Source organism: Hippocampus comes, unplaced genomic scaffold, assembly GCF_001891065.2.
Source record: "Hippocampus comes isolate QL1 unplaced genomic scaffold, H_comes_QL1_v1.1 scaffold322, whole genome shotgun sequence".
Lineage (NCBI taxonomy): Eukaryota > Metazoa > Chordata > Actinopteri > Syngnathiformes > Syngnathidae > Hippocampus > Hippocampus comes.
In genome coordinates, this window is record NW_017805137.1 from 1,533,092 (window position 1) to 1,557,392 (window position 24,301).

Sequence of the window (24,301 nt, forward strand, 5' to 3'; positions counted from 1 at the left end):
GGTGGGAGAAGCAACCTCTTGGCAAATGGGGAGGGAAAGCGTCAAGAGTGGCCGTAGAAGCTCCAGCTCACAGGCCAGTTCCGGTGCAGCGTGGTGCACTTCCTGTCACCAACCGGAAGTAAACAAAAACCGCGCTGTCCGGCTTAGTTGGTTCCCACTTCTCACCGCACTACGATGGTAAGTGACTGATGTGATCTTTCTAAAGCAGCGACCGTACTTTATGAAATGACGCCAATGATAGACTGTTTAATCACTTTGATACACTAATCAGAGCGAGTTACGAATGTTGGCAAGCGTCACACGCCGTTTTTATTCTGGTTAGCTTTTATTGTGTGGTTAAAGCCACCCGTCATCATGAACTGGACCTCTGTTTCTGAATTGACCTCATTTTAGAATGGGCGAGAAAGAGCATTGGTCTGTATCTATCATTTGTTTAGCATGTGCAATTTTATTGTTGATGATGTTGAACAATAAAAATGCTCGAAAATGTTAAAAACAATTAAAATAGTAATGTTATCCAAAATACTAACACTCTTCATGATCAAAACCTCAAATAATACCCTTCATCTTGAAATAATCATAGCTGTGGACTTTTTTGTTTATGAATGCTGTCAGGCAGACATTAATTTTACAACAGTTATCAAATTGCCATACATATTTCTAAATAAAGTCAAATTCAGACTCCAAAGAGTCTCATTTGCAGACAAAAGGGCGAATAAAAGTTAGCAAGCTTTTAGAGATATGTTCATCTGTTTCCTGGCTACTGTCGAGGTGCCTTTGAGCAAGACATTGCCACCTCCCCACTGAAACAGCTCAAGAATTGTTGCACTTTGTGCGCGCCTTTAACTCTGATCTCTCCTTGAATGCTCGCATGTGTGATTTGGTTCCAGTATGTGGTGTGACACAAAATGCAGCCAGAATAATTTGAACTTCTCTTTGAAGGATTGTAATCAGTACAATAAATAAAAGCAAAGTAAATTGAGGTCAAATTAGAAACACTTAATGATATGATGTAGGGCAGTTTTACACCACTAACTACAACTATGGTTGAAAAAACCTTGTTAAATTACCGCACTTGTGACAAATTATTAACATGTAAATTAATATCATTTTAACAAATACATATTTTATTATGTACTCCTTAACTTTTGTGACTGTGCTTCATCTTTTTAGATGCAACCTACAGTTCTTCAAGCAAGTGAAGAACATAAATTGAAGTATGGCAAAAAATGCTGTCAACTCCCAAATCAGGTATTGGATGTTCCATATCTCTCCATTGTAAGTCATCTGTTCCTGAAAAGTACTACCGTTGCCATCATTGTGAAGAGGCTCAGGCTCATGGAGATTTTCTGTGTTTTATGTTTGGGAAGCAGGGTACTATTTCATTTACTGGTACTCGCACTGAAGGTTAAAGATTTGGTCATTGATCTGTGGTCACTTGTATTATTAGATTTAACTATATTTTTCAATACTCTTTGGCCAAATTTAGTTAACATGATTTTTATATCAAGCATAATTGTGCTGTTTATCATCCTTTCATTGAAAATCTAAAACTCAGAATAAAAACAATTTAGCGATGAAAATCTATGATTCTCACACACACACACACACACACACACACACACACACACACACACACACACACACACACACACACACACCCATGCACATGCACACATGCACGCACACACACCAGCCAAGCCACCATCGCCCCAGCAGAGAGCCTCTGAGTTGAACTGATTTAGTAGTTCTAAGTTCCTTGAGTCATGCATTTCTTGTCAACATGTAGTTCTTACTACGACTACAGTATTAGTCCACACAATGTCATAGGCCACAAACAAAATATCAACAGACACACGTCAATTAACCCTACTTATTACCCTCACAGCTGACTCCCCCCTCCACACTTGTCTTTCTAGAAGCTACTAGGTTACTCTGGTGGTCCTCCAGCTGTCAACCCCCCACCCCAACACACACACACCCCCGCCACCCCTCCTACTTGCATCAGACTTTGCGAGGGAGTTCTCAGCTGTCTGCACCCAAAATAAACCTTATCAGGAGGAGACCATCTTTGAGAGTGGTGTTGCATTCGTCAGATATACCTAAAATATTTGCTTTACTTTAAAGTTCCTGCAGTATTATTTTCTGCTACACGAGTACTCTTAAAAGTTGACGAAAAACCTGGAAGTAGAGCGTTTTTGTTTGGTTTTGTTTTCCCAGGGGAGCTTGCATCTTGGTCCCCCCCGCATTTATCATGACTGGGCCACCGTGAGTTGGCCCACCTCATTGTGACGACAAATATAAATGGGTGTCTGAGTGGCGGCAGCGTCATATGGTGTCAGTCTCATCTTGACTGGAGTTCTGGGAGCGGCAATTGGAAGAAATACTGACTTGAAAGAGGAACACGGTAAAAGGTGTTGCATATATTGTGTTTATTTGTGGGGGGGGGGGTGTATTCAAGCATGTTGGGGGTGCATATACAGTTAGAATGAGATCAGGAATGCAAGAGGTGTGAATCTGTCCATTCGGTCAGCAGCATTTGTTTGACTGCTCCCGGCATCGTGCCCATAAAAGGCCTCAGGGTGGCCATTTAAAGTTACAGATAGCATGTGCATGTGATAGCATGTGCTTAGCCATTTGCTACTAAAGACCCAGGTCAGCAGGACACTGATTACAAGCAGAGGTGAGAATCAATACGTTAAACAAATCTATTGAAATATATTATTTCAATTTTGATCCATATGATATTGGTTGCGGGCTCTTGCGTTGAATTCTGTAATGCTTGACGATCGAATGATTGTATGCCTTGTGACTAAAACTTTTCTAACAGATGGGAGACCCATTCCAGTTAAAAGATGAGGGAAACAAACATTTCCAAGCGGGAGATATTGACAAGGCGATCGAGTGTTACACCAAAGCAATCAGTCTGTGTCAGGACAAGAAAGTGCTGGCTGTTATTCACCGAAACAGATCTGCCTGCTATTTGAAAAAGGTAAGGAGTTGTAACTGATGTAAAACTATTTCAACAAGCGTGTACTTATTTTCAAATCAGTCTTACAAATTTGAGTGTTTTAACATCTTGCCAGGAAAAGTATTCCAATGCAGCCTCGGATGCATCCAAAGGTACCGAATAGTAATAAATGAACATTAAACGCAAAAAAAAAAAAAAGACAAACATATTGAAACTTTGTCCTCTGTTCATTTTATACAGCCATTGATGTTGATGCGGCTGACATTAAAGCCTTGTACCGGCGCTGCCAAGCTCTGGAGAAGCTTGGAAAACTCGACATGGCGTTCAAAGATGTACAGAGATGTGCCACCATTGAACCCAAAAACAAAACTTTCCTGGAGACTCTCCGGAGGCTGGGGGCTGAAATCCAGAGCAAGGTCAGCATTGAATGCAGCACACCCACATGTATCAATACCGTCACTATACATACATACACAAAGTATATAAATGTAAACTAGATAAACATATATTTGCAAACTGTTTCATATTTTAATGGTGCCTTTTTGGAGTTACCGTACATTGTTTGGTTGTGTGCACCAGAGAATAAGAGATATGGTATCCATCAAAATGTCAACAACCCTTGTCCAAACAAAATGAGATATTATCAAAGATTCATTTCCATCTGTGGTTTCATTCACAGCTCAAAACAACATTCTCCACAGATTCAAGGGTACAAAACATGTTTGATATTCTCCTTGATGAAGAACCGGAAAAAGACAAGAAGGAAAAGGTGGATCATTTTTACTGTTAGCTGAAAAGAAACCTCATATTAACCTGTTCCATTTATTGAATGAACACGAGATTCTATCTGTTGATTTTAGATCACATCACATAACACTTACGGTATATTTACTTACTGTATATCTATATAAGTAACATTTTTGTTGTTGTTGTCAAGGCTGCCAACAACCTGATCGTACTATCCAGAGAGGATGCAGGAGCAGAGAGAATCTTCCAGAATAATGGCGTGCCTCTGCTCCTCAACATGATAGAGAAAGGAAAACCAGAGATGATCCTCGCCGCTATTCGTACTCTTTCGGGAATGTGCACAGGGCACAAAGCTCGGGTGAGGATTAAATCTAAATATACAGGATTGCTGACCGTCCGATAATAAGATCGTTTAAAAGTACATTTCTCTTCACATTGCACTTTGCAGACAATGGCCATTATTCACATGGTGGGCATTGATAAATTGTGCAGCATTATGGCGCTTGAGAATGAGGAGATTGCTCTGGCAACCTGCAATCTCTTCCAATGCATCAATGACTCCCTCACAGGTGGCGATAAAAGAGAATATGGGAAAGAAGAGTCCTTGGTTTTAGGTGAGACTTACCCGTAATTGTTATTTATCATCGATTGCAAAAGAGGGTATATAGTCGTTGAGATTAACGTTTGCATGAAACGTTGAATCTTTTTTTTCGACACAGATGCCTCGAAAGATCTGAAGACCATTCTCCTGTCTTTGCTGGAAATGGTTGGCAGTAAAAAGGTGTCCGGCCATGGCAGAGACCAGGCGCTGAACCTCCTGAGCAAGAACGTCCCTCGCAAAGGAAAGAAAGAGCCAGACAACTCAAGGACCCTCTTCACCGTCGATCACGGTGAGCCAGAAGACATCTGACTATCTTCGGGGTTAAACAAAACATGCACAGCCTTTAAGCCATCGATTTCGTTCATCTTTTTTTTTTTTCTCCCCACCCAGGTCTGAAGAAAATCCTCAAGGTGTGCGGTCAGGTTCCTGAACTACCCGACCAGTTGCCCTTGACTGAGAACACTCAGTTGATTGCCAGCGTACTCCTCAACCGGCTCTATGATGACTTCACGTGCGACCCAGAGAGAAACAACTTCAGGGACATTTGTGATGAGTACATAAAGTACGTTTATAAAACCCCTCTCATCATTTCAGACACCAGCTGGTTGATATATTCTTGCCTCTACTGACATCTTCCCCTTTTCCACAGATCTAAAATTGACCCTAACGACATGGACAAAACAATCCACGCCATCAACGTGATCTCGGGGCTTCTGCAAGGTCCGTTTGAGGTTGGGAACGCCTTGGTCGGAAGGCAAGGCATCATGGAGATGATGGTCGCGCTGTGTGGCTCTGAACGCGAGGTGGACCAGATGGTCGCAGTGGAGGCGCTCATCCATGCCTCGACAAAGATGAACCGCGCCAGCTTCATCATCACCAATGGTGTGTCCATGCTTAAGGACATCTATAAGAAGACCAAAAACGAGAAGATTAAAATACGCTCGCTGGTGGTGAGTGTACCGTGAATTGAGAGTAGAAAAACGACACACTGTAGAGAAACACCATTTACAATGTCACAAAGATGTACTCTTTAGGCATGAAAAAAAAAGATTATTTTTGCACTTTGTGTTCCAGTAAATATTTTTTGGATTCAAATTCCCATCTCCTCCGCAGGGTCTCTGCAAACTGGGCTCAGCCGGAGGTGATGACTACAGTTTAAGACAATTTGCTGAGGGCTCCACTGAGAAGTTAGCCAAGCAGTGCAGAAAGTGAGATTTCACACACATCAAAGTTATGAAAGTGAATTCACTTGCTGTAAAAATAAAAAAATCTGTGAAAGAAACATACGATGTTTATGATTACCTGGACAAAAGTATTAGGATACCTGACACATATAAAGGAGGTGAAAATGGAAGTGATTGTGCAGCTATTCTTCTCTAAACATCACAAAAAGTCTGAAACGTGGAGAAATGTGAATTTAAGGGGCCTTGCTCCATTTAAGAGGTGTCCCTCACCACTTTGACCTAATAGTGTCTCTGTTATTGGTCATCAAATTTTTGCCAAAAAGTTTTATCAAAGCACATATCAGATAGTCTGTACATAAAAACTAACGGGTCATTTTCTTTTCTAGGTGGCTTTGCAATCCTATGATTGATACCAAAACAAGGAAATGGGCTGTCGAGGGTTTGGCTTACCTAACTAACGATGCTGATGTCAAAGATGACTTTGTTGAGGACGAGCAAGCATTGAAAGCCATGTTTGAATTGGCCAAGGTTGAACATTGACAAATGAAAACTAGATGCTAATGCCCATCTAAGATAAGATAAGACAACATTTGCTTCCTTTTAATTTCAGTCTCAAGATAAGACCATCATATACGCAGTTGCCTGCACCTTGGTTAACTGCACCAACACCTATGAGAAGAAAGAGATCATCCCTGAGCTGGTACAGTTGGCAAAGTTCTCCAAACAGCACGTGCCTGAGCAACACCCCAAGGTACAACAAACCGTGAACCCCGATGCACGCATTATCAACGCGCACACTCTACATTATGACTCAAACATGATTTCAGGACAAGAAGGACTTCATTGAGAAGAGAGTGAAGCGGCTTCTCAAGGCCGGAGTCACATCTGCCCTCGCTGTAATGGTCAAAGCAGACAGTTCCATTCTGACGGACCAGACCAAGGAGATGCTTTCAAGGTATGAAAAGAAGAATACTCAATTTTGTTGAGAATGAGAAAATAATCATGAGTAAAAAATGAGTGTCATGGTTGCCTAACCGTGTACTGTAGGACTCCAGATTACTTTTACAAAGAACGGCGATCGATATAAACCAGGGGTGCCCATTACATCGATCGCGATCGGACTGGTCCCAAGTCGATCGCGAGGGGTGTAGAGGAGGAAAAAAAACAACCATTTGTGCGTCTTTGTGCATGTTATGAATATATTTTTTGGTGTTAGTGTACACTGCACCCTAATCATCCTATCGGTCTCATTTTCACAAAAAGTATTAAAAAAATAAAATAAAATAAAGCAGGTAAATGTTTAACCTACGGTGGCGCGTGACCAGCGTCACCGGAAGTTAGCGCTCAGCAGTCTGCAATTGCAGCTTGTGATCAGAGCTATTGTGTCGTATCTTTTATCGTTATCATTATTCTCATTCAGAGTTTGTTTCGTGTCCAATTCACCGAGGGCACGGGCAAAGAATAGGAATCTAGAGGGCCGAGGGAAGCACTTTAAAACGGTACATGTGAGCTACGATAGATAACAGACTGCAAAAGTGCATCGCATGCCACCGTGTCAGGCTGTTGCTCACCATGGCGTGCGTGTGTATGTCCGTGCGCGTTAACGGCTTGGTCGCGGGAGGTTGGTTGATCGAAAAGTCGATCTTCGGTCCAAATAGTTTGGGCACCCCTGATATAAACAGTAAAATGGATGTGATCCCAACCTAACTTTTGCTGTCATTTTTATACAGCACATCAACTCACTTACAATGGGTTTCAACATTTCTTCTTGTTTTATCGTCTTTACCCTTAAGGGTTTTCTTGGCATTGTCGGAGGACCCCAAAGATCGCGGTATCATTGTTGCCCACGGTGGAGGAAAGGTGAGTTGAATTTTTGGGTGGTCAACATATAAAAGTCACCAGTGTGGGAAAGCTATTGAGATGCACACACACACTTTTGGCTCTGCCCTCAGGCGTTGATCCCTCTGGCTCTGGAAGGCACAGAGGCTGGAAAAGTGAAGGCCTCTCACGCACTCGCCAAAATTGCATCCATTTCAAACCCAGAGATCGCCTTTCCCGGGGAACGAGTAAGAAAAAGACTCACGCAATGATTATTTGTATGCGGTGCTCTCTCTTGGAGAAATGGACATCATTTTAACCTGTCTTCCTTTCTCAGGTGTATGAGGTGGTGAGGCCTTTAGTCAACCTTCTTCACGCAGACAGAGATGGGATCCAAAATTTCGAGGCTCTTCGAGGCCTCACCAACTTTGCTGGTTTCAGTGAAAAACTAAGGTATTGCTCCATCTTGCAATATTGTTGCATATGTGACTTGATTACAGTTTTTATGTAACTCTGCCTTTTCTTTGGTTCTGTATACGGCTTTTGCAGGACAAAGATCGTGAAAGAAAATGCGCTACCCGATATTGAGAGCTACATGTTTGAGGAGCATGAGGAGATCAGACAAGCTGCTACTGAATGCATGTGCAATCTTGTGACATGTAAAGATGTAAGAACAACGAGTCGATAATATCAACCCACAGAGGTTCATTTCACATTTTGACATTTACAGTACAAGATGTTGTTTTGAGTTTACTGACGTGTAGCACGTCTTTCTCTTGTAGGTCCAAGAGCGCTACCTGGAGGACGGTAATGATAAGCTGAAGCTGCTGGTACTACTTTGTGGGGAAGATGATGACAAGCTTCAGATCGCCGCAGCCGGAGCGTTGGCTATGCTGACTGCTGCTCAGAAGAAGCTCTGCACCAAGATGACTCTTGTGGTACGTATCACAAGAGAAGAACGCACACCTGTCGACAGCACAGGTCTGCTCGGTGTTAAAAATTGGGGCACACTTGTTTTTGTGCCGGGCCATGTCTAGTTTATCACGTTTGGGAATTTGGCAGACCGCGCTGCGCCGTGCTGGTCGTTGTGGTGGACCGAGGGCATTTTCTTTCACATGCTCCTGGTTCACCTGACAATTGGGTGATGGAAAGTTGACCAGCTCTGAGCAGGTCTAAGTTGTGGCTCACGTGGTGTGACGTGATTTTGGTTGATTTGATCGTGGCGCAGAAAGACAGATTCTGCACTCCTGCTGATGCATGGTGGATGTCATTGTGTTTCATTCATAAACAATTACAACCAGGTGCATCGAACCCTCTGAATGGTTGTAGAAATCAATGAATTGAATGCATCGTTATCATTATATTGATTGTGTTTTGTAAAATGTGTAGATGCCAAACAGCCAGCGAAGAACAACTGAGAAAGGACATATAGTCACATTTTGAAGCAAGAAACAGTCACTATTTTATTTTGAGTTTGTGTTGGCTAAGGACAAACATTTTAAGGTTTGTTCTACATTTGGGGGTGTCGACGTTGCTTTGCTTATATAGTGGAAGCGACATGACAAATTTAGCTTGACATGATAGCACATAGAAGCTGAAATTTGATTCGACAACATATAGGACATAAACATACAGCTAAGAGGAATGCTGTGAAATGAAGTGTCGAGAGGAATAAATGAAACCAATTTCACAGACGTTATATCAAAATTTAGTTTGGAAATGCTGCTCAGTGCCTCTTGATATTCTTTCGGTCAGCAGAGACATACATAACCACACCATTGCGGCAATAACACTAAAGAAGTCTCCCTCTCAACAGACCGTCCAGTGGCTTGAGATCCTACAGAGATTGTGTCTACACACCAACCCAATGATCCAGCACCGCGGCCTCGTGACGGTGAACAACATGCTCAATTCGGACGACGGTGAGCTGGCCAAGAAACTCATCGAGAGTGAGCTGCTGGAAATCATGTCAGTGATCGGCAAGGCAGCAGACAATCCCAAGAGGCAGGATGCCATCGACGCGGCACGGTTATGTCTGGTCAAAGCTATGGACCTGGGTCTCATTAAACCCTTTTCCACTCCTTCTTAAACACTGGCCATAAACACAGCTGCAGCAGTAGACATTCTTCCTTCTTTGTTTTGTTTGTTTTGAACAGATTTTTCCACATAGAGATTATCACTTGATGATTAATATCGCTAAATATTGCGTAAATTCAGTATATTATTAACAAGAGCACACAAGGCACAGAGCTTTGCTGATGTTTCAATATTTATCACCTTCAAAATCATACTAACACCTGATTTTTATTTTTGTTCTTTTTTTGAATTTTACTTTTTGTTCTTTTGGACTCAGGAGAAGTTCAGGATATGGATACAATAATAACTTGTTTACCTTGTGACTGAATGGTTCACCTACATAGAATCTCTGAGAATATAAAATAATTACGTAATCTATGTTTTAATGTGCTTGAATTGTGTTCAATCCCACAAACGTCTCTCATGTGACTACTACATGTAATTATTTGAGTGATCTAAAACAATTAAAAGTTTGTTTTTTTTTCCTTTCCTTTTTCTATCCTTAACCCCGAGCCCCTTCACACACACACACACACACACACACACACACACACACACACACACACACACACACACACACACAAATGAGTTATAATTGAAATTCTTGCAGCCCATTTCTAGATGCTTTGGATGCAATGATGATGACTTTGGAGCGATGCGTCGTCATTTCCGCACATTTGCGCTCATAATGACGTCAGTACAGGGCACCGATAACTGCATCACAATGTCAATGTTTGATACAGGGGTAGGGAACTCTGGTTCTTCAAAAGCCATATCCTGCCTGTTTTACAGCTCTCCCCACTCCAACACACCCGATTCAATTCATCATAATCGTTTCAGGCTTCCACAGAGCTTGCTGATGAGCTGATCGCTATAATATACATTTTAAGATTAACTCATTCCGTACCAGCCATTTTCAGACCCTATTTTACACCACGTGAATAAACTCGTAAAAGACAAAAAAAAAAACCATAGCTCGATTGAATGTCTGCATTTTTGAAAACTGCCTCTTTTTTAATGAACACGCGGGGCTCCTACGTTAATAATGTTAATAATGTAATTGAATGTTGGCCATTATGGTGGTACTTGGAGGTTAGTATTTTTTAGATGGCACTTGATGGAAACAACGATTCCTTTTTTTTCTTAAATGAGGAATTTGCACTTCAATCCCACAGTTAAATTTTACTTTTTCCGGCCAGCAGATGGCGTTTGTGAGTCTGTTTTCAAAGTTGTGTCGCACCGAAAGGCACTGCGAGCGACAGTCAAGGCGCACACACGCACACTCACACGCTCGTACACTCTCTCTTACACGCGCGCGCGCTCACATACCCAGTGGTCATCCTGCCTGCTGTTATCGCCGGATAGTTTGTGCCCAGGAATAGTTTAGTCTGTCTGATCGCGTTGGACGTACGCCTTACTTGAGTCGATTCATATTTTTGGGGACTTGACTGCAGCAAAAGGTAGCACCAACGCCGAGGAAGAAGAAAACATACATCTTTTTTTTTCTGCTCGTCTGCTCTCGGAAGAAGTCGACTCGCAGGTAAGGTTAGCTTGGATCCAATAAACCCAGCGAATATCTTAACCAGAGTTGACAAAAGGTACACATACGTTTGTATATTATATGATCTCATTGTCTTATTTCTTGTTAGTGTCTTTAGTAAATTTAGCGACTGGGGAACTAAGGGGAGCAGGTGAATTTACTGCTCATACGGCATCAACTCAACGCATTCATATTCAATATGAATGCATCGTAAACAACATGGTTTATGATATTGTAGACTCTACATTGTAGAGCAAACTATTCCACCTGATTATTTTTAACCTTGCTCTTGTCGAATTGAACCCATTTACTCACTGTCCATTTCATTCAGGTCTGATTTACACTCTAATGAGATCGAATGCAAACGCTGTATCATTTTTCTCCCAAGTAGTAATTGACACTGTGACAGGGGTGTTAACTAAAACACGTTTGATTTATACCAACAACAGTAAAACACGTGTTTTATATTCACACAAAACACACACATGGGGAAATAAATACAATGCATCCCTCTCAATTTCAGTTCCAAATGTGTGTGTTATTGTTTTTATTACTCCGCTCTTCTTGCGGATCTCATTAGACTTTGTGGTTGGATGGGTGCATTTTCTCTTATTGCAGCATCATGATGTACACTGCACAGTAATTGTTCAGTCTTCTCTTTTGCTTTCTGTAAATGTAATGAACAGTCATGAAAATGAGTCATTTGAATTGCCTTCCCCACCGAATGTAATGTCTTGCTACAGTTAATAGGATAGAGAGCCTCATAACACCAGATCCTCCAGTTCACTCTCCTTTATTTCCATGGAATAAATTTAGAAGTTAACCATGTGATTTGTGAGAAACTGCAATGCAAGTACAGTGTGTCCACTCTGATGGGAAATAGTGATGATTGGGCAATTTTTTCTGTCATGTTTTAGAGGAAGCCAAAGAGAGATTTCAAACAGCGCTGAAATAACACATTCGCCTTAGCGTGCAGACTTTACTTTCATGCAAAACCACGATAATAACTTGTATTTATACAGCACTTTTCAAGGGACCACATATGAGATCGCCTTGTGTGTTCATATCTTCTGACAATCGGATTCTTTTTTTTTTTTTGTGTAGCCCAGGAAAACTTGTACAGAATTTGATCTGATATTGATTTTCTTTTACAACTTTGTGATTCATTCGCTGCTGTGATCCTTCATATTTGTGATAAAGTTTTCTTTATGCTAAGAGGTATTCTGTATGTATATACTTATGTGGAGATGGAGTCACGCTAGATGGCTGTTCTGTGGTTTCCTTTCGGAAGTTCCTGTGTTTCTGCTGAATTTGCCTGGGAGACAGCAAAGTTATTCCGCACTGCCTGAAACTATTTGAAATGGAAATTACTCATGCAAATGCTCTGCTGTGTCTTTAGGGGTAAAAATCTCACCTCCTGTGCCCGGTCTGTTACTCTTTAAACTCAAATGTAGTCCTAGTGAGCCGCATCTGTGTGTTATGTAATTCTTCCCAACGCACTAAGATGTGCCACCACATTACACGGCAGATTTTTTTGATCGCATTAATCTTCTAAATGGGATTCCAAGATTTATTTGTGTCTCAGACACATCAAATGACATTCCCTTCCCTTCATTTAAGTAGTTATTAGGAATAAGCATTTTTGCTTACTTATTGGCTACCCTATACAGTTGTTAAGGGTGCATTTAATTTAAATTGCTGTACATACACAATAATCATGACCAGAGCTGAAGTTCATTCCCCACTAAAGACCCAATGTTGATATTGAATAGTGCTACATCATTTTCTCTTAAACATTCAATTCTAGTTCGAGCCAAGTTGGTACTGTTGTACCTTGAATTAAAATTCACCTAACTTAAGAGCTTTTTGAGAACTGTTGTTTTTTTTTTCATGTGTGGGCTTTTGTGTTGCTAGCCAAAATTAGCATTCAGAGCAATTTTCTTTTCACAGTTGATGTGAATTGGAAAAAAAAGGAGATTCACAGTTGCAATATATTTTCATTGATTGGTGTAAACAGTCCAACACCCAAATACAAAAGGTTCACATGCATGAGCAGCTACATTAGACCAAAACTCATGTCCAGATGCTCACAGAGACTCACCGGGAATGTCCCTGATGTAACTTACTAGGCCACGCCCAGTTTAAAGGCATGCTGCTTTCGTGTACAGTTGTGACTTTTGGCTTGTCCTTCCATCCATCCATCAATTTTCTGAACCGCTTTATTCTCACAAGGGGTGCAGGGGGTGCTGGAGCCTATCCCAGCGGTCCTCGGGCAGTAGGCGGGGGACACCCTGAACCGGTTGCCAGCCAATCGCAGGGCACACGCAGACAAACAACCATCCATGGTCACATTCACACCTAGGGACTATTTTTGAGTGTCCAATTAGCCTGCCATGCATGTTTTTGGAATGTGGAAGGAAACTGGAGTACCCGGAGAAAACCCACGCAGGCCCGGGGAGAACATGCAAACTCCACACAGGAAGGCCGGAGTCGGGATTGAACCCACGGCCTCTGCACTGTGAGGTCGACGCGCTAACCACTGGGCCACCGGGACACCCTTGGCTTGTCCTCTCCATGAACAAAAAAAAAAGAAATTAGTGGTGGCTGAGGGGTTGAGGAGCTGGAATAGATTAATAAAATTTTAGTTCATTTCAATGGTAAATACTGTTTTGGTTTGTAGTAGCATATCTTTGTCAGACTAAGCTTCTTCCCAAGAGCCGGCCCAACTCTGACAAGCTGGAAGGATTTGAATGCAGTCTTGTGATTGTCGGTCAAAGAGCGCTCTGCGTGTAAAGTGCTCCATGGGATCCGCTGGTGATTGCAGCAAAATAACAAGCAGATGAGAATCATTTAAGACAGTTACATAAGTCAGCGCTAGTTCCCAGCGATTACCCTCATGCTTGATAATGGCGTTAGTGGCTGACATGCCTCGTGTCTCCATGCAGGGGTGTGCCCCCTTGATGGGTTTTGCTTACAGTCTGATAAAAATGCCTCACTGTACTGTGATAGTGAAATGCGCGCCACTCGTCATGTCACTCCATCGCTCCCACTCATGTCCATATGGTTAGTACAAAAGGGAATGTCCCGGTAATCCGTTTACCATCAGTACCTACACCAGCTCGCTATGTTTCTTGTCTTTTCTTTGTTGTGACGGCAAGTCCTTCAGAGCAGATAAATTGGTGCCGGTCAATAAATTTTGGCTCCAAACAAGTGACTGGATTAAGTGGAAGAGCAGGCGGTGCTGTATTTCTTCCCAAAAGAATTTTATATTTCTTACAGAGCACTTCATTAAAAGCACGGAAGTCAATTGGCACGACAAACAGGACAAATTGGCCTCCACTGCAAAATGCAGTATTTGGCTGTAATTAGCTCTGCACAGTGGTCGCTGTTGGAAGTGCTGTCAGCAGTTTGTGATTGGTTAATAAGTGATGGATATGCTCTTAAGATTGTGGCAACCCCTCAGGCTCTGCCTCTAATGATTACTCTCAAACTGGTTAATCTTGTACTGCTTTCAGAAAGGAGTACAGGTACTCAAGTTGTCAGACTCAAACTATCCTAAAATTTATTTTGCAGGGCCATTGACAACAGACTTGTTCTGATGAGCTGACTACATTTGGTTTGTGAGCCCATAATTTATTACCATCCCACCAAAAGTACAAATCATCTGCTCCCCCCCAGGGTGAATCTCCAAGAAGACACTTGACGGTTCAAACAGGGCCACAAAAGCTTCATACAAGAGTTGATCAATCGCTCGAGGCCTAGTTAGCACACATCTGTTCACTTCTGTTGTTCATCTGCAAGAATGGCAAGGTCTGTTCCCTGTTATCTCCTTTTATTATGTTTATTCACTGTTGGCAGTAATGGCCAAATGTCGCATAAGATATGGAAGATCACAAACTACAGCAGGCGTTGAAAATGTGAAGTCACCTACAGGACGATGAATTCCATTTTGTGACTTTTTGCGATTTTCTGTATGCTACAAGCAAACGATTGGAAAATATGCAATGATGACTTTTGTAGAATTTTAATAGCAGAAGACACACTTAGGCCATGCATACATGTTTACAAACTAATGGTATCTATTCAAAGCACGTTATGCTTAATATTCTAGTTTGCAGTGCAATGGTACACCGGCGCAAAGTGTAAATTAAAATTGACATTTACAATTTTGACATTTGTCAAAACTGTGTCTCTTGTATTGAATCTCACTATTTGGTTGCTCGGATGCGTCCATGTACTAAAAATAATTTCTCTGTGGCTTGTGAGCGTGTTTGAAAACATCACTGGCACCGCATGACAAAACAGTACAATGTTCTCTGAGTGTTTTATGCTTCAAACAACTCTCATTTGGATTTTCCCAATAGCTCGTGCTGTCATGTGGAAAGTGATTTGTGCGGTCAGGCGATTCAAGTGAATTCTACAGACGCCAAGAACAACTCACATTATGTAACTTGTCAAAGAGGCCCGATAACACGTGAAGGAGTTTTTTTCTGCTTCATGGAGCTGTGTTATGGTGCGACATGGACATGAGAACTGTAGGACTCCTCTATTGTCGACAAATCCCAGTGTCACTTTTGTGAACTTTGGAGCGAGCTAAATCTGGATGTAAAATGTGCCTTTATAATTCAACCCCTTCATCATGACTCCCCCCCCCCCCCCCTGGCCCCAACGCATGCTCTTGAAAGGGTTTGCAGCCCCGATTGTCGCGTAATTGGGCTCCTTATTGGAGCAATGGTGGCTTGCTGGCACGGTGATCAGTTGGCAACGTCTCTCGATTATTCAGCAGTGGTGATGTTTGTTGTCGCTGTTGTCCTGTTGGTTGTTTTGGTCTTACTGAGCCCACATGGCCTGCTCCCCTGCCATGACAGTGATAAGGCTCAGAGAGGCCCACCCAATGGGGGCGGAAGATGTATGGATGACAAGTGAAAGGATAGAAAGGAAGACCTAAGATAGCAACAAGGAGTATGTAAAGAATGTCAACATGGTATTTGTTATTTTGAAAAATAAAAATCAGTCGATCAAGCCCTTTTCAGCAGGTAAACTTCTAAGATTGGAATTTGAGCACGTTTTCTAGAAAATAAAAGTTTCACAATTGGTTGAAATTTCACGTCATGTGACTTCGGGATGTCTTGTGGTATGTCAGCGGGGATCGACAGTTTGGGGAGTGTTCCGTGTGTTGCCACCGGAAAAGTGTCCATCCATCCATCCATCCATTTTCCCATCCGCTTTATCCTCACAAGGGTCGTGGGGGGGTGGTGGTGGAGCCTATCCCAGCCGTCTTCTTGGCGGGGGACACCCTGAACCGGTTGCCAGCCAATTGCAGGGCACACAGACACAAACAACCCTCCGCGCTCACACTCACACCTACGGACAATTTAGAGTGTTCAATCAGCCTGCCATGCATGTTTTTGGAATGTGGGAGGAAACCGGAGTACCCGGAGAAAACCCACGCAGGCCCGGGGAGAGCATGCAAATTTTACACAGGAAGGCCAGAGCCGGAATCGAACCCATGACCTCTGCACTGTGAGGTCGACGCGCTCCACCGAGCCGAAAGTGTATGTGATGAAAAAAAAAACGTAGTAAGCATAAAACGGCACAAAAAGTTTTATGATGGTGACAGTTTGACCCTGATCTAGACTAATTCTATTTCTGTAATTTTAAACAGAAATCAAATCAAAGGTTGACCCGCATCCCAGAACGGATTTTGTTTGACCCACTAATAGGTGGATGTAAAAAAAAAACCAAACCTGTCTGGGTTGAAGAGGTTTCGAGTGGGCTCGAACAAGCTGTTCTTTCATCCTCTTTCATATCATTATTTAGTATATGATGTTTGACATGATGTTTTTCATGTCATGTTAGCAACTGAGACAAAGTTGTAAACGGCACATCACTGATGTCATTGGTCAATGTAGTTAGTCCACTCTGTAACGCACGGAATTTTCTTTCGCGTCACTTGTCTTTTTTCGACAATCTAGTCTCTGTTTTCCGGCCAAGTAAACATCTCTAATTCCTCACCTTAAGCCCACGGCTTGGTTGGATTCATGTGACTTGCTGAACCGACCTCTTCCTCGCTGCTTCACAAGCAGAATGGAACCGGAGAGGAGAACTCCGCATAGCGTATCCACTGGCCTCTCTTAGGGTTTGCTGCACTTTTTTTTTTTATGCCTTACACCAACAGAATGAGTGCAGTCAATGGATCCACTGTGCATGATTGTGCTTGTTAAAATAAGACCTCATTGTTTTGGAGTGTAGACCACACAGCAGAGCTTGTTCTCTGCAGTGGCTTGGCTATGAATATCATCTGATACATCTCATTCGAATTGCTGGTAGTGGGAGGTAAGCAAGGAACCAAACACCACAAATGGAAGAAATTGTTGTTTCCGTCTTCATTACTCGAGCTCACCGATCTCTTCACATCCCTTGTGAAAGGTCAACTCGCTAGTATTGTAAAGGTCACAGACGGAATGGTTGCACAACACATTCGGGTCTTGTATGGCGATGTTGTTCACAAAGTCTTTTTGGTTGTTGTTGACTTGCACGTGCGCCACATAGATGCCTCGCTACACATTCCGTGCAATACCGGATGGACTATGGCGCCGCATAGACTTTGTGTCATTTTCGAGACAAAGTGACAGCAAGTCTTCAGTGTGAAAAGAACAAATAGGCGGATGATCAGCAGTCACTGAAGGTATTTGCTTACGGGAACTGTTCCTGCTTGGTTTCAAGGACAAACACGCTAGTGGCACTCTTATTGCCTGAAATCATTCTTCTGGCACTTCCTCCTGCTTTTAATTTATTTTCCTCATCTTCATAGTCTAGTCAATAAATGTCAAAAACGTAGAGTGCACCTGGTAGAGGTCCAAAGTCCGCTAAGGCCGAATTAACCAATTGTGAACCTCACCCAAATTTGACCACCAAACTGGCGCTTGTGAATTAAATTTAAATACCTTATATAGATCCTCGCCAATATAAATTGTTTCTTAATTGCTCCATACAAAGTATCTCTACTCCACAAAGCCATGGGAGCGCTTTATTTTTGTTGAACGTTTTTATTTTCCAGAATCTTGCTAGCGATCCGGCCACCAAAAGTCGAAACTATCTCTCTTGGCACGTTCTCATGAATAGCATGAGATATTTTTTTTTCCGCTAATTGTATTTGTGAATAAAAAGCTATTAATTGGCAGATTGTATTTTGTCTGCTTGGTTTCAATGTTTAGCCATATGCTAGGTGCCAAATTATTAAAAAAAAAAAAAACATCCGTATGATGCAGTGCAATTCTACACCACTGCAACCAACAACCACCACAAAAATGATTTTGTGAAATAACTATTCGGGACAATGCCATTCAAAACGAGTACTACTACTAGTGGCCAGTGAGAGTTAATCCATCCATGTAATCCCGAAGGCCACATATCATTTCATTGTTTTTATTTCCAGCTAGGGTAATGGGGCCACACACACACACACACACACACACACACACACACACACACACCACTTTGTCGTTTGCTGCGTGAGCCCTAACAGAAGCGACTGTTGTATTTTCCACAGCAAGGGTAACTAAGCCACTGGACACACCAGACAGTGACAAGTGTTTACCCAAGGTGACAGAAATACAAAGTACCCCTCCACACAACGTATACACATTGCCTCCCTCAGGAGGGACACTTTGTTTGGATATGTTTTGCTGCGCCTGCTTCATTTACACATTTAATTTGGCCGTGGTGCTGTAGCGGTGGAAGTAGACCTTAATTATTTTTGGAAGTAATATAGCCGGTGACCCTGAACGGGGGTTGAACATGAATGGTCGGATGGAAGGAGGGAGAAATACTGAAAAATTAAATGGATTTTCAAATGCTCCAAAGAACGCGAGAATCAAATGATCACAGCAGTTTCATTCCATTACGCACAAATGAGACCCCCCCCCCCCCATATTTTATTCTCGATTGTATACGTTGCTTTCCAGATGTGATCTAACAGCCAATGTTTTGGATTGGGGAGGCTCACAGAGGCCCAGTCCAGAGCCACCTGTTTAGTTGCTGGTCGACTATTGATTCTGCATTACGTCTCCCATCAGCTGCAGTAATCCAATAGTTGAGTGACTGAAGAAAAACGGAACCCATTTGTAAAATCTGTGTTCTGTTTAGAGTAGCAGCCGTGCGTTGGTGAGAGAACAGCCCTACTGTCCAGATCCCAGTGAAATGATGCCAACATGACTACTTGAAAGTTTTGCAAAAACGGCATTTAGTAATGTGCAGAACAATTCGAATGTGCTTTCGCACCGACATCTAATATTGTATTTTGGCATTCGTTTTTCCTTTATTGTTCATTGAGAACTCAAGGTAAAGTTGGGGCGCTTTTTCAGTGAGCCTCAAGCTTTTCCCCCATACATATGCAACCATTTGTTTATATGCAAACCCCCCAAAAAATGAAAGGTCGTGTAATGTAAACAATCATCCCGGGTCCATGCTTACATATAGTGAGTACATCTTTCAGTCTTCACGCCACATTATTTTAGTTATTAATTCATTTATTTATTTTTTTTGCTGTTGTTGTTTTTGCATAATCCTGTCAGCAAACAAAGAAACAACTTCTGTTAAGCGGAAATCCTGTAGTAGTTCTTGCATAACAATAAAAAGTAACAGTCATATAACTTCTGTGGCTTAGGCAATACATTTCATTGAACTTGGGTGGAGCATGTCTGTTTGAGCAAACTGATTCCTGCTTTTCTTGTCACTCCCAAAGATCAGCTGACCACCAAGAGTTTATGACATTGACTTTCAGCCAATTCCGAAAACATTGCATTTTTATCATACCAGACAGTGCATTTTTGCTCCCAGCGCATAGTTTCCTTGACAGGACTAGTTGAGCAAAGAGTGATTGTTTTAGACTGACTTGACGCAGTAGCTTTGTCTGGAAAAGCTCTGTGCAGATCTTGCAAAAATCTTGCTTGATCTGTATTTCAGTACATGTATTTATTTAAAGGGTAGTAGATTTATTTATTTTTGACCAAGGCAGGTTGTATTAAGATGACTTGAAGTGTGCATTGGGTTACATAATTGCAGTGAGAATTGATGGGATGATGCGGCCACCGGTCTATCCTTTCTTTTGTGGTGGCCAACAACAGCAATGCGTTGTTCGCTACAGCTACGGGCCTCTTCGTGGACTGTTCTGGAAAAGTCTGTTTGGCGCGCTCACCCGCTGGGATGGAGAGGTCAGGTGTGTGTGAGCCGCTGAGCGAGGGGGAACAGCACTATAGGACCGCCTCTTCACTCGGGCCAGAGAGCAGACCTTCAAAACGGGCCTGCGCGCTTTTTCACATTCCTCACGTTCATAAATTTGGATCAATGGATCGCTACCCTTTATACAATATTGAATAGTGTCCTCATACAGTAGTAGCGGTGGTTTTTTTGCAGCTTTTGCAGTGATCGAGAAAAGAAATGAAGAATGAATTCCTACAATCATGGATAAATTGTGTATTATGTGGAGAGGAGTGCTGTCCATGTTCATAGCACCTGAAGAGCATATCAGAGCTGCATTCTATTTTTTCTGTCACTATATTTAACAAATATACAGTTGCGGTATGAAAGACTGATTCAAATGTAGTCCTCGCGATATTTCGAACTACCTTGCTGTGCTAAAAGAGGTGTCATACTGGAAAAGTGCTCTAAAGCTGCAGCTGTATGTAGCATTTATATGCAGGTGGTGAGGTCACTGCAGACTTAGCCTCATCAGATGAGGCTAAACCTTGATATTGTTTTTTTTTTTTACACCTCACCTCATGCCTCTTCTATTGCAGGCCTTGCTCACTCAGACAACACCGAGGCACATTTATCAAGCCCTTTGTCCGTAAAAGTATTCTAGAACCTCTGAGCTCCAACACAATTGACACCGGTCAGACAATGGTTGCTCCAAAGTCAAATCCACATGGAAAAACCATCGTTGGTACCTGGATGTAAAAATCTTCGGCACCACCGGCCCTAACTATGAAATCATTTTAACTGATCAGACACGGTGTGCCTTTTCCATAAAAGACTCATAGGCAATATCACACGCTAAGTTGCCCAACCACAAAAAAAAAAAAAAAAAAAATCAGTCATGTATATCATGAAAGAATCCTGGCCAGTCTTAGTCGGTGTGTGCGCATAAGGCCAAAAATGTAGTTGAGCTTTTCTGCCTGTCAAACTGCTTCTGGTATGTAGCGCCGTAAACTTTTTGTTCTGCTGTACATGTGGACCCCATTTCCAACACTCTCTGCTGCTCTGCTCCTTTATGAACTGTTAGCTTTTAATTAGTGGAAACATTTCTCTCCGCCCTCATGCTACCATTTCCGGTGGCTGTGAGCATGACACCCCCCCCCCCCACACCCACCCACTGCGCCTAACTATTTCTGCATCTCTGTTTGCATTCAGGTTCCTGACATAACATCTCAAACAGCGGATAGTCATTCAACCCGGCAATCCGGAGATGTTGCCTTAATATCTTTCGAATGGACACAGCTTTTCTTTAAGCAAGGTAAATATTCCGCATGAAACCGTATGATCGTGTCACACAACAGATAGCGCACCCACAAAAATGGATTTCAAATGACTAAGATGTCATTTATTTCACTCACAGTGGTGGGACTCTACTGGGCGACAGGCGATCTTCGACTCACGTAACCTGATTTTGTACATAAGTCAGAACGGAGGCTCGTCTATCACGAGCATTAGTAAACATCGGATGATAAAACAGTTCCTTGTGCGCTCTTCGACACAAATGTCCTAACTTGAAACAAGTACTTTTTAAGAATACTATAAATGGGGCATCGCAAGCACATCACAGACAAGATGACCTACGGTGATCTCATGAACTTTACGAATTATTCGGAATTATTCTCATTTTAATCATACGCAAATATTAGACACAAGAAAAATGCTTTTTAGTCGCACAATTTCACAGCCGCTGATGAGAAGTGGTAAGTTGAAAGCAGAATGGAGATAACTTTTAAGAATTGTAAAGGCTGAACTGTATGAAATTCAAACCCAGGTTGTTTGCGTTGACTATCCTTGACTTAATTTTGGTCGATGAATGCGGATACATCCACATAACTGCCAAAATTCAACTTTTCCTTCAGGCAACTACAAGCACAAAAATAAAACTGTTCAATTTGGAACAAATTCAGTTAAAGGAATATGAATCCCAGCGGCTTTTTGAGCTGACGTTTGTTTCGAAACTCTACAAATTGGCTCCAGTCACGCTTTAAATTGACTTTTTTTTTTCCTCACCTCAAGCACAATATTCAATATACTGTAGTGTTATTCAAACACACCTTTCCACATTGATGTGGCGAGAAAGTTGTTACCCGAGGTCCCAGTTTAGCCTCACACGTCCCAGGACTTGTGAAAATAGAAATGGAACAAGGCAATAAGTTAAAACAAAAGTAAAAATATTGATATAGGTGTAAGTCGTTCCTGCTTGAGGATCCGGTTGTGGTTCCACCTTTCTCTATTATTTACATGCGTGAACCCAGCATGGCCTCACATTTATCTAGTGCAGATGGTGCTTGCGTCACCCCCCCCTCATTGCTCTCTCTAAACCTATAAAGAGGCCATAGGCACCACAAAGCATCCACCGAGCCATTCTCCGTACCGCTAATGACATGAGACAAAATCTAGTTGTCAGGACAATCACAATTTGAAATGGTGATACTCGCCATTTTAAATTGTTCTCACTGTCTATCGCGAAAAACAGTGGACAGTACTGCGAAGTCCCCATAAAATATGTGTCCCTGTCGCTTTGTTATTCATGATCTAACTACTATTCATGATTTTTTTTTTGAAAACATATATTATGTAAAATATGGACAACTCTCTCGGATGGTTAATGGCGGATACGCTTCTACCGGTTTCAAGAAGAGTGTGATGAATAGAAGTGGGAACGGGCACCTGCTGGAGTGCGGAGCGTAGACCTCCACCAAAGCCCATCGTAATTTATTTAGATCGACACCAAATTAAGTAAACAACAAAACAAAGCTAAAATAGGAAGAAAGTGGGGTTCTGCTTCCTCGGCCCGTGTTTCAACTCTACAAAATGAGAATTGGCTGTTCAAACAAAACCTCCTTAGCGGAAGTATTTGGCGTCGAAAATTAATCCGTAAACTGATCTGGTCTCAAATTGCTTGTTTCAAGCCTTGTATGAGTGTCTTTTATCAGGGCAATAATGTGCTTCCGGACATTGTCTATCTTGTGATTGAGATGTTGCCACGGCAACCTTGTCTTGTGTCACTCAGAGCCACCGTTTATTTTTTTTTTCCGGTTCCACCTGCTCTTCCAAACATAGTCACACATATTAACAAAGATGAAGGTCCACACTCACATAGCACCGGTCAACAACAAATGAATGAATTCATAAGTATTACTAAATATCATTATAAATATTACCTAGATGATTGTTATATTCTAATAATGATTGTATTTTAAAACCCTGATATGCTAGAGGAAAGAGGAGAGCAGATTCAGAATAAGGACCCCAAAAATAAATAAAAAAACAAACAATCATAATAATAATAATAATAATAATAATCGAGAAAAGTTACCAGAGTCTCTGATCCAAAAGATTTGTAAAGATTTGCCGACCAGTGTAATAAGATTCATGCTGAGTGACCCTTTCTTTCAGATGTCAACCACAACGGAAAATGGGATTGGGGCTGCTTGGAGTTCCAACAGGGAGAAAACATACAAGAAGGTAATAAAGTTTGACTTCTGATGCATGAGCCTTACAGTTTTTGTTTAAGCAGCACGTGAACTGGCATCTTTATTTTGGCTAAAAACGTACAAGAGAATTCTCTCCATGAGCCCGTGATTCACATCAATTTGTAGAAATGCTTTTCCAACACATCATATCCCGAACTTTTGCTCTGCTCACATGCCAGAGGTCAGCCAAGTGGTGGTCACACTTTTGACGTCACCGCTGATATCAACCATTTTTTTTTCTCCCAAGATGCCACTGTTGCAAGGCTTCTCTCAGTGACTGCCACTGTTCACTCTAGACATACTGTAAAAAGTGGTCAAAGGTCATCTTGTTACCCGCGCAACAAGACTGCTTAATTGTTTGTGTACCTTCCTCTGAAGCAGTTTGGTCCTTTGCATTTTTAATACTCCGTGCAAACTAATTCGATACATGTTTTTCTACAAGGCCATTTATGATGGACGACAAGCCTAAAAAGTAAAAAATAAAATTTGAACCGGTATGTTCCAGGGTGAAAATGACATCATCGCAACATTTTTCATGAACATTTTCACACTCTTAATCCGAAAAATAATCGTTAACTTCAGTGAATTTGTCGATTCATTCATTGTGTCGATTGTGCGGAACTCATTTTA

At 41.9% G+C, this 24,301-nt stretch overlaps 2 protein-coding genes across 4 annotated transcripts in view; both read left to right on the forward strand.

The window, feature by feature from the left end:
• The first annotated feature begins 101 nt into the window (after positions 1–101).
• unc45b (unc-45 myosin chaperone B) lies at positions 102–9,881 on the forward strand. Of its 3 annotated transcripts, none has more exons than XM_019867065.1 (22): positions 102–177; positions 1,174–1,278; positions 2,221–2,414; positions 2,831–2,992; positions 3,087–3,123; positions 3,212–3,387; positions 3,651–3,740; positions 3,909–4,076; positions 4,167–4,332; positions 4,438–4,608; positions 4,710–4,881; positions 4,969–5,269; positions 5,433–5,527; positions 5,890–6,031; positions 6,114–6,254; positions 6,331–6,458; positions 7,297–7,363; positions 7,456–7,569; positions 7,659–7,774; positions 7,871–7,988; positions 8,104–8,259; positions 9,138–9,879. In XM_019867065.1, the coding sequence occupies exons 4-22, from the start codon at positions 2,831–2,833 to the stop codon at positions 9,408–9,410; spliced, it is 2,793 nt and encodes a 930-aa protein (XP_019722624.1). In that variant the 5' UTR covers positions 102–177; positions 1,174–1,278; positions 2,221–2,414; the 3' UTR covers positions 9,411–9,879. The 3 variants fall into 3 exon arrangements, with proteins under 3 accessions (XP_019722624.1, XP_019722623.1, XP_019722625.1); XM_019867064.1 differs by having other exon boundaries at positions 2,221–2,407; XM_019867066.1 differs by lacking the exon at positions 102–177 and adding an exon at positions 215–414 and having other exon boundaries at positions 2,221–2,407; positions 9,138–9,881.
• Positions 9,882–10,697: 816 nt separating this feature from the next.
• pip5k1bb (phosphatidylinositol-4-phosphate 5-kinase, type I, beta b) overlaps positions 10,698–24,301 on the forward strand; it is a 32,351-nt gene continuing 18,747 nt past the window's right edge. Inside the window, exons 1-3 of the mRNA XM_019866995.1 lie at positions 10,698–10,937; positions 21,351–21,453; positions 23,595–23,663. Coding sequence (XP_019722554.1) covers positions 23,595–23,663 — 69 coding nt within the window. The 5' untranslated portion in view covers positions 10,698–10,937; positions 21,351–21,453. The remainder of the gene's footprint in view (positions 10,938–21,350; positions 21,454–23,594; positions 23,664–24,301) is intronic.

Excerpts from the sequence above, each read along its gene's own strand:
- unc45b (XM_019867065.1), top strand. The coding sequence starts at position 2,831 with ATGGGAGACCCATTCCAGTTAAAAGATGAGGGAAACAAACATTTCCAA. Across the intron at positions 3,124-3,211 it reads AGCCTCGGATGCATCCAAAG|CCATTGATGTTGATGCGGCT; the intron begins GTACCGAATAGT and ends CATTTTATACAG. Across the intron at positions 8,260-9,137 it reads GCACCAAGATGACTCTTGTG|ACCGTCCAGTGGCTTGAGAT; the intron begins GTACGTATCACA and ends CCCTCTCAACAG.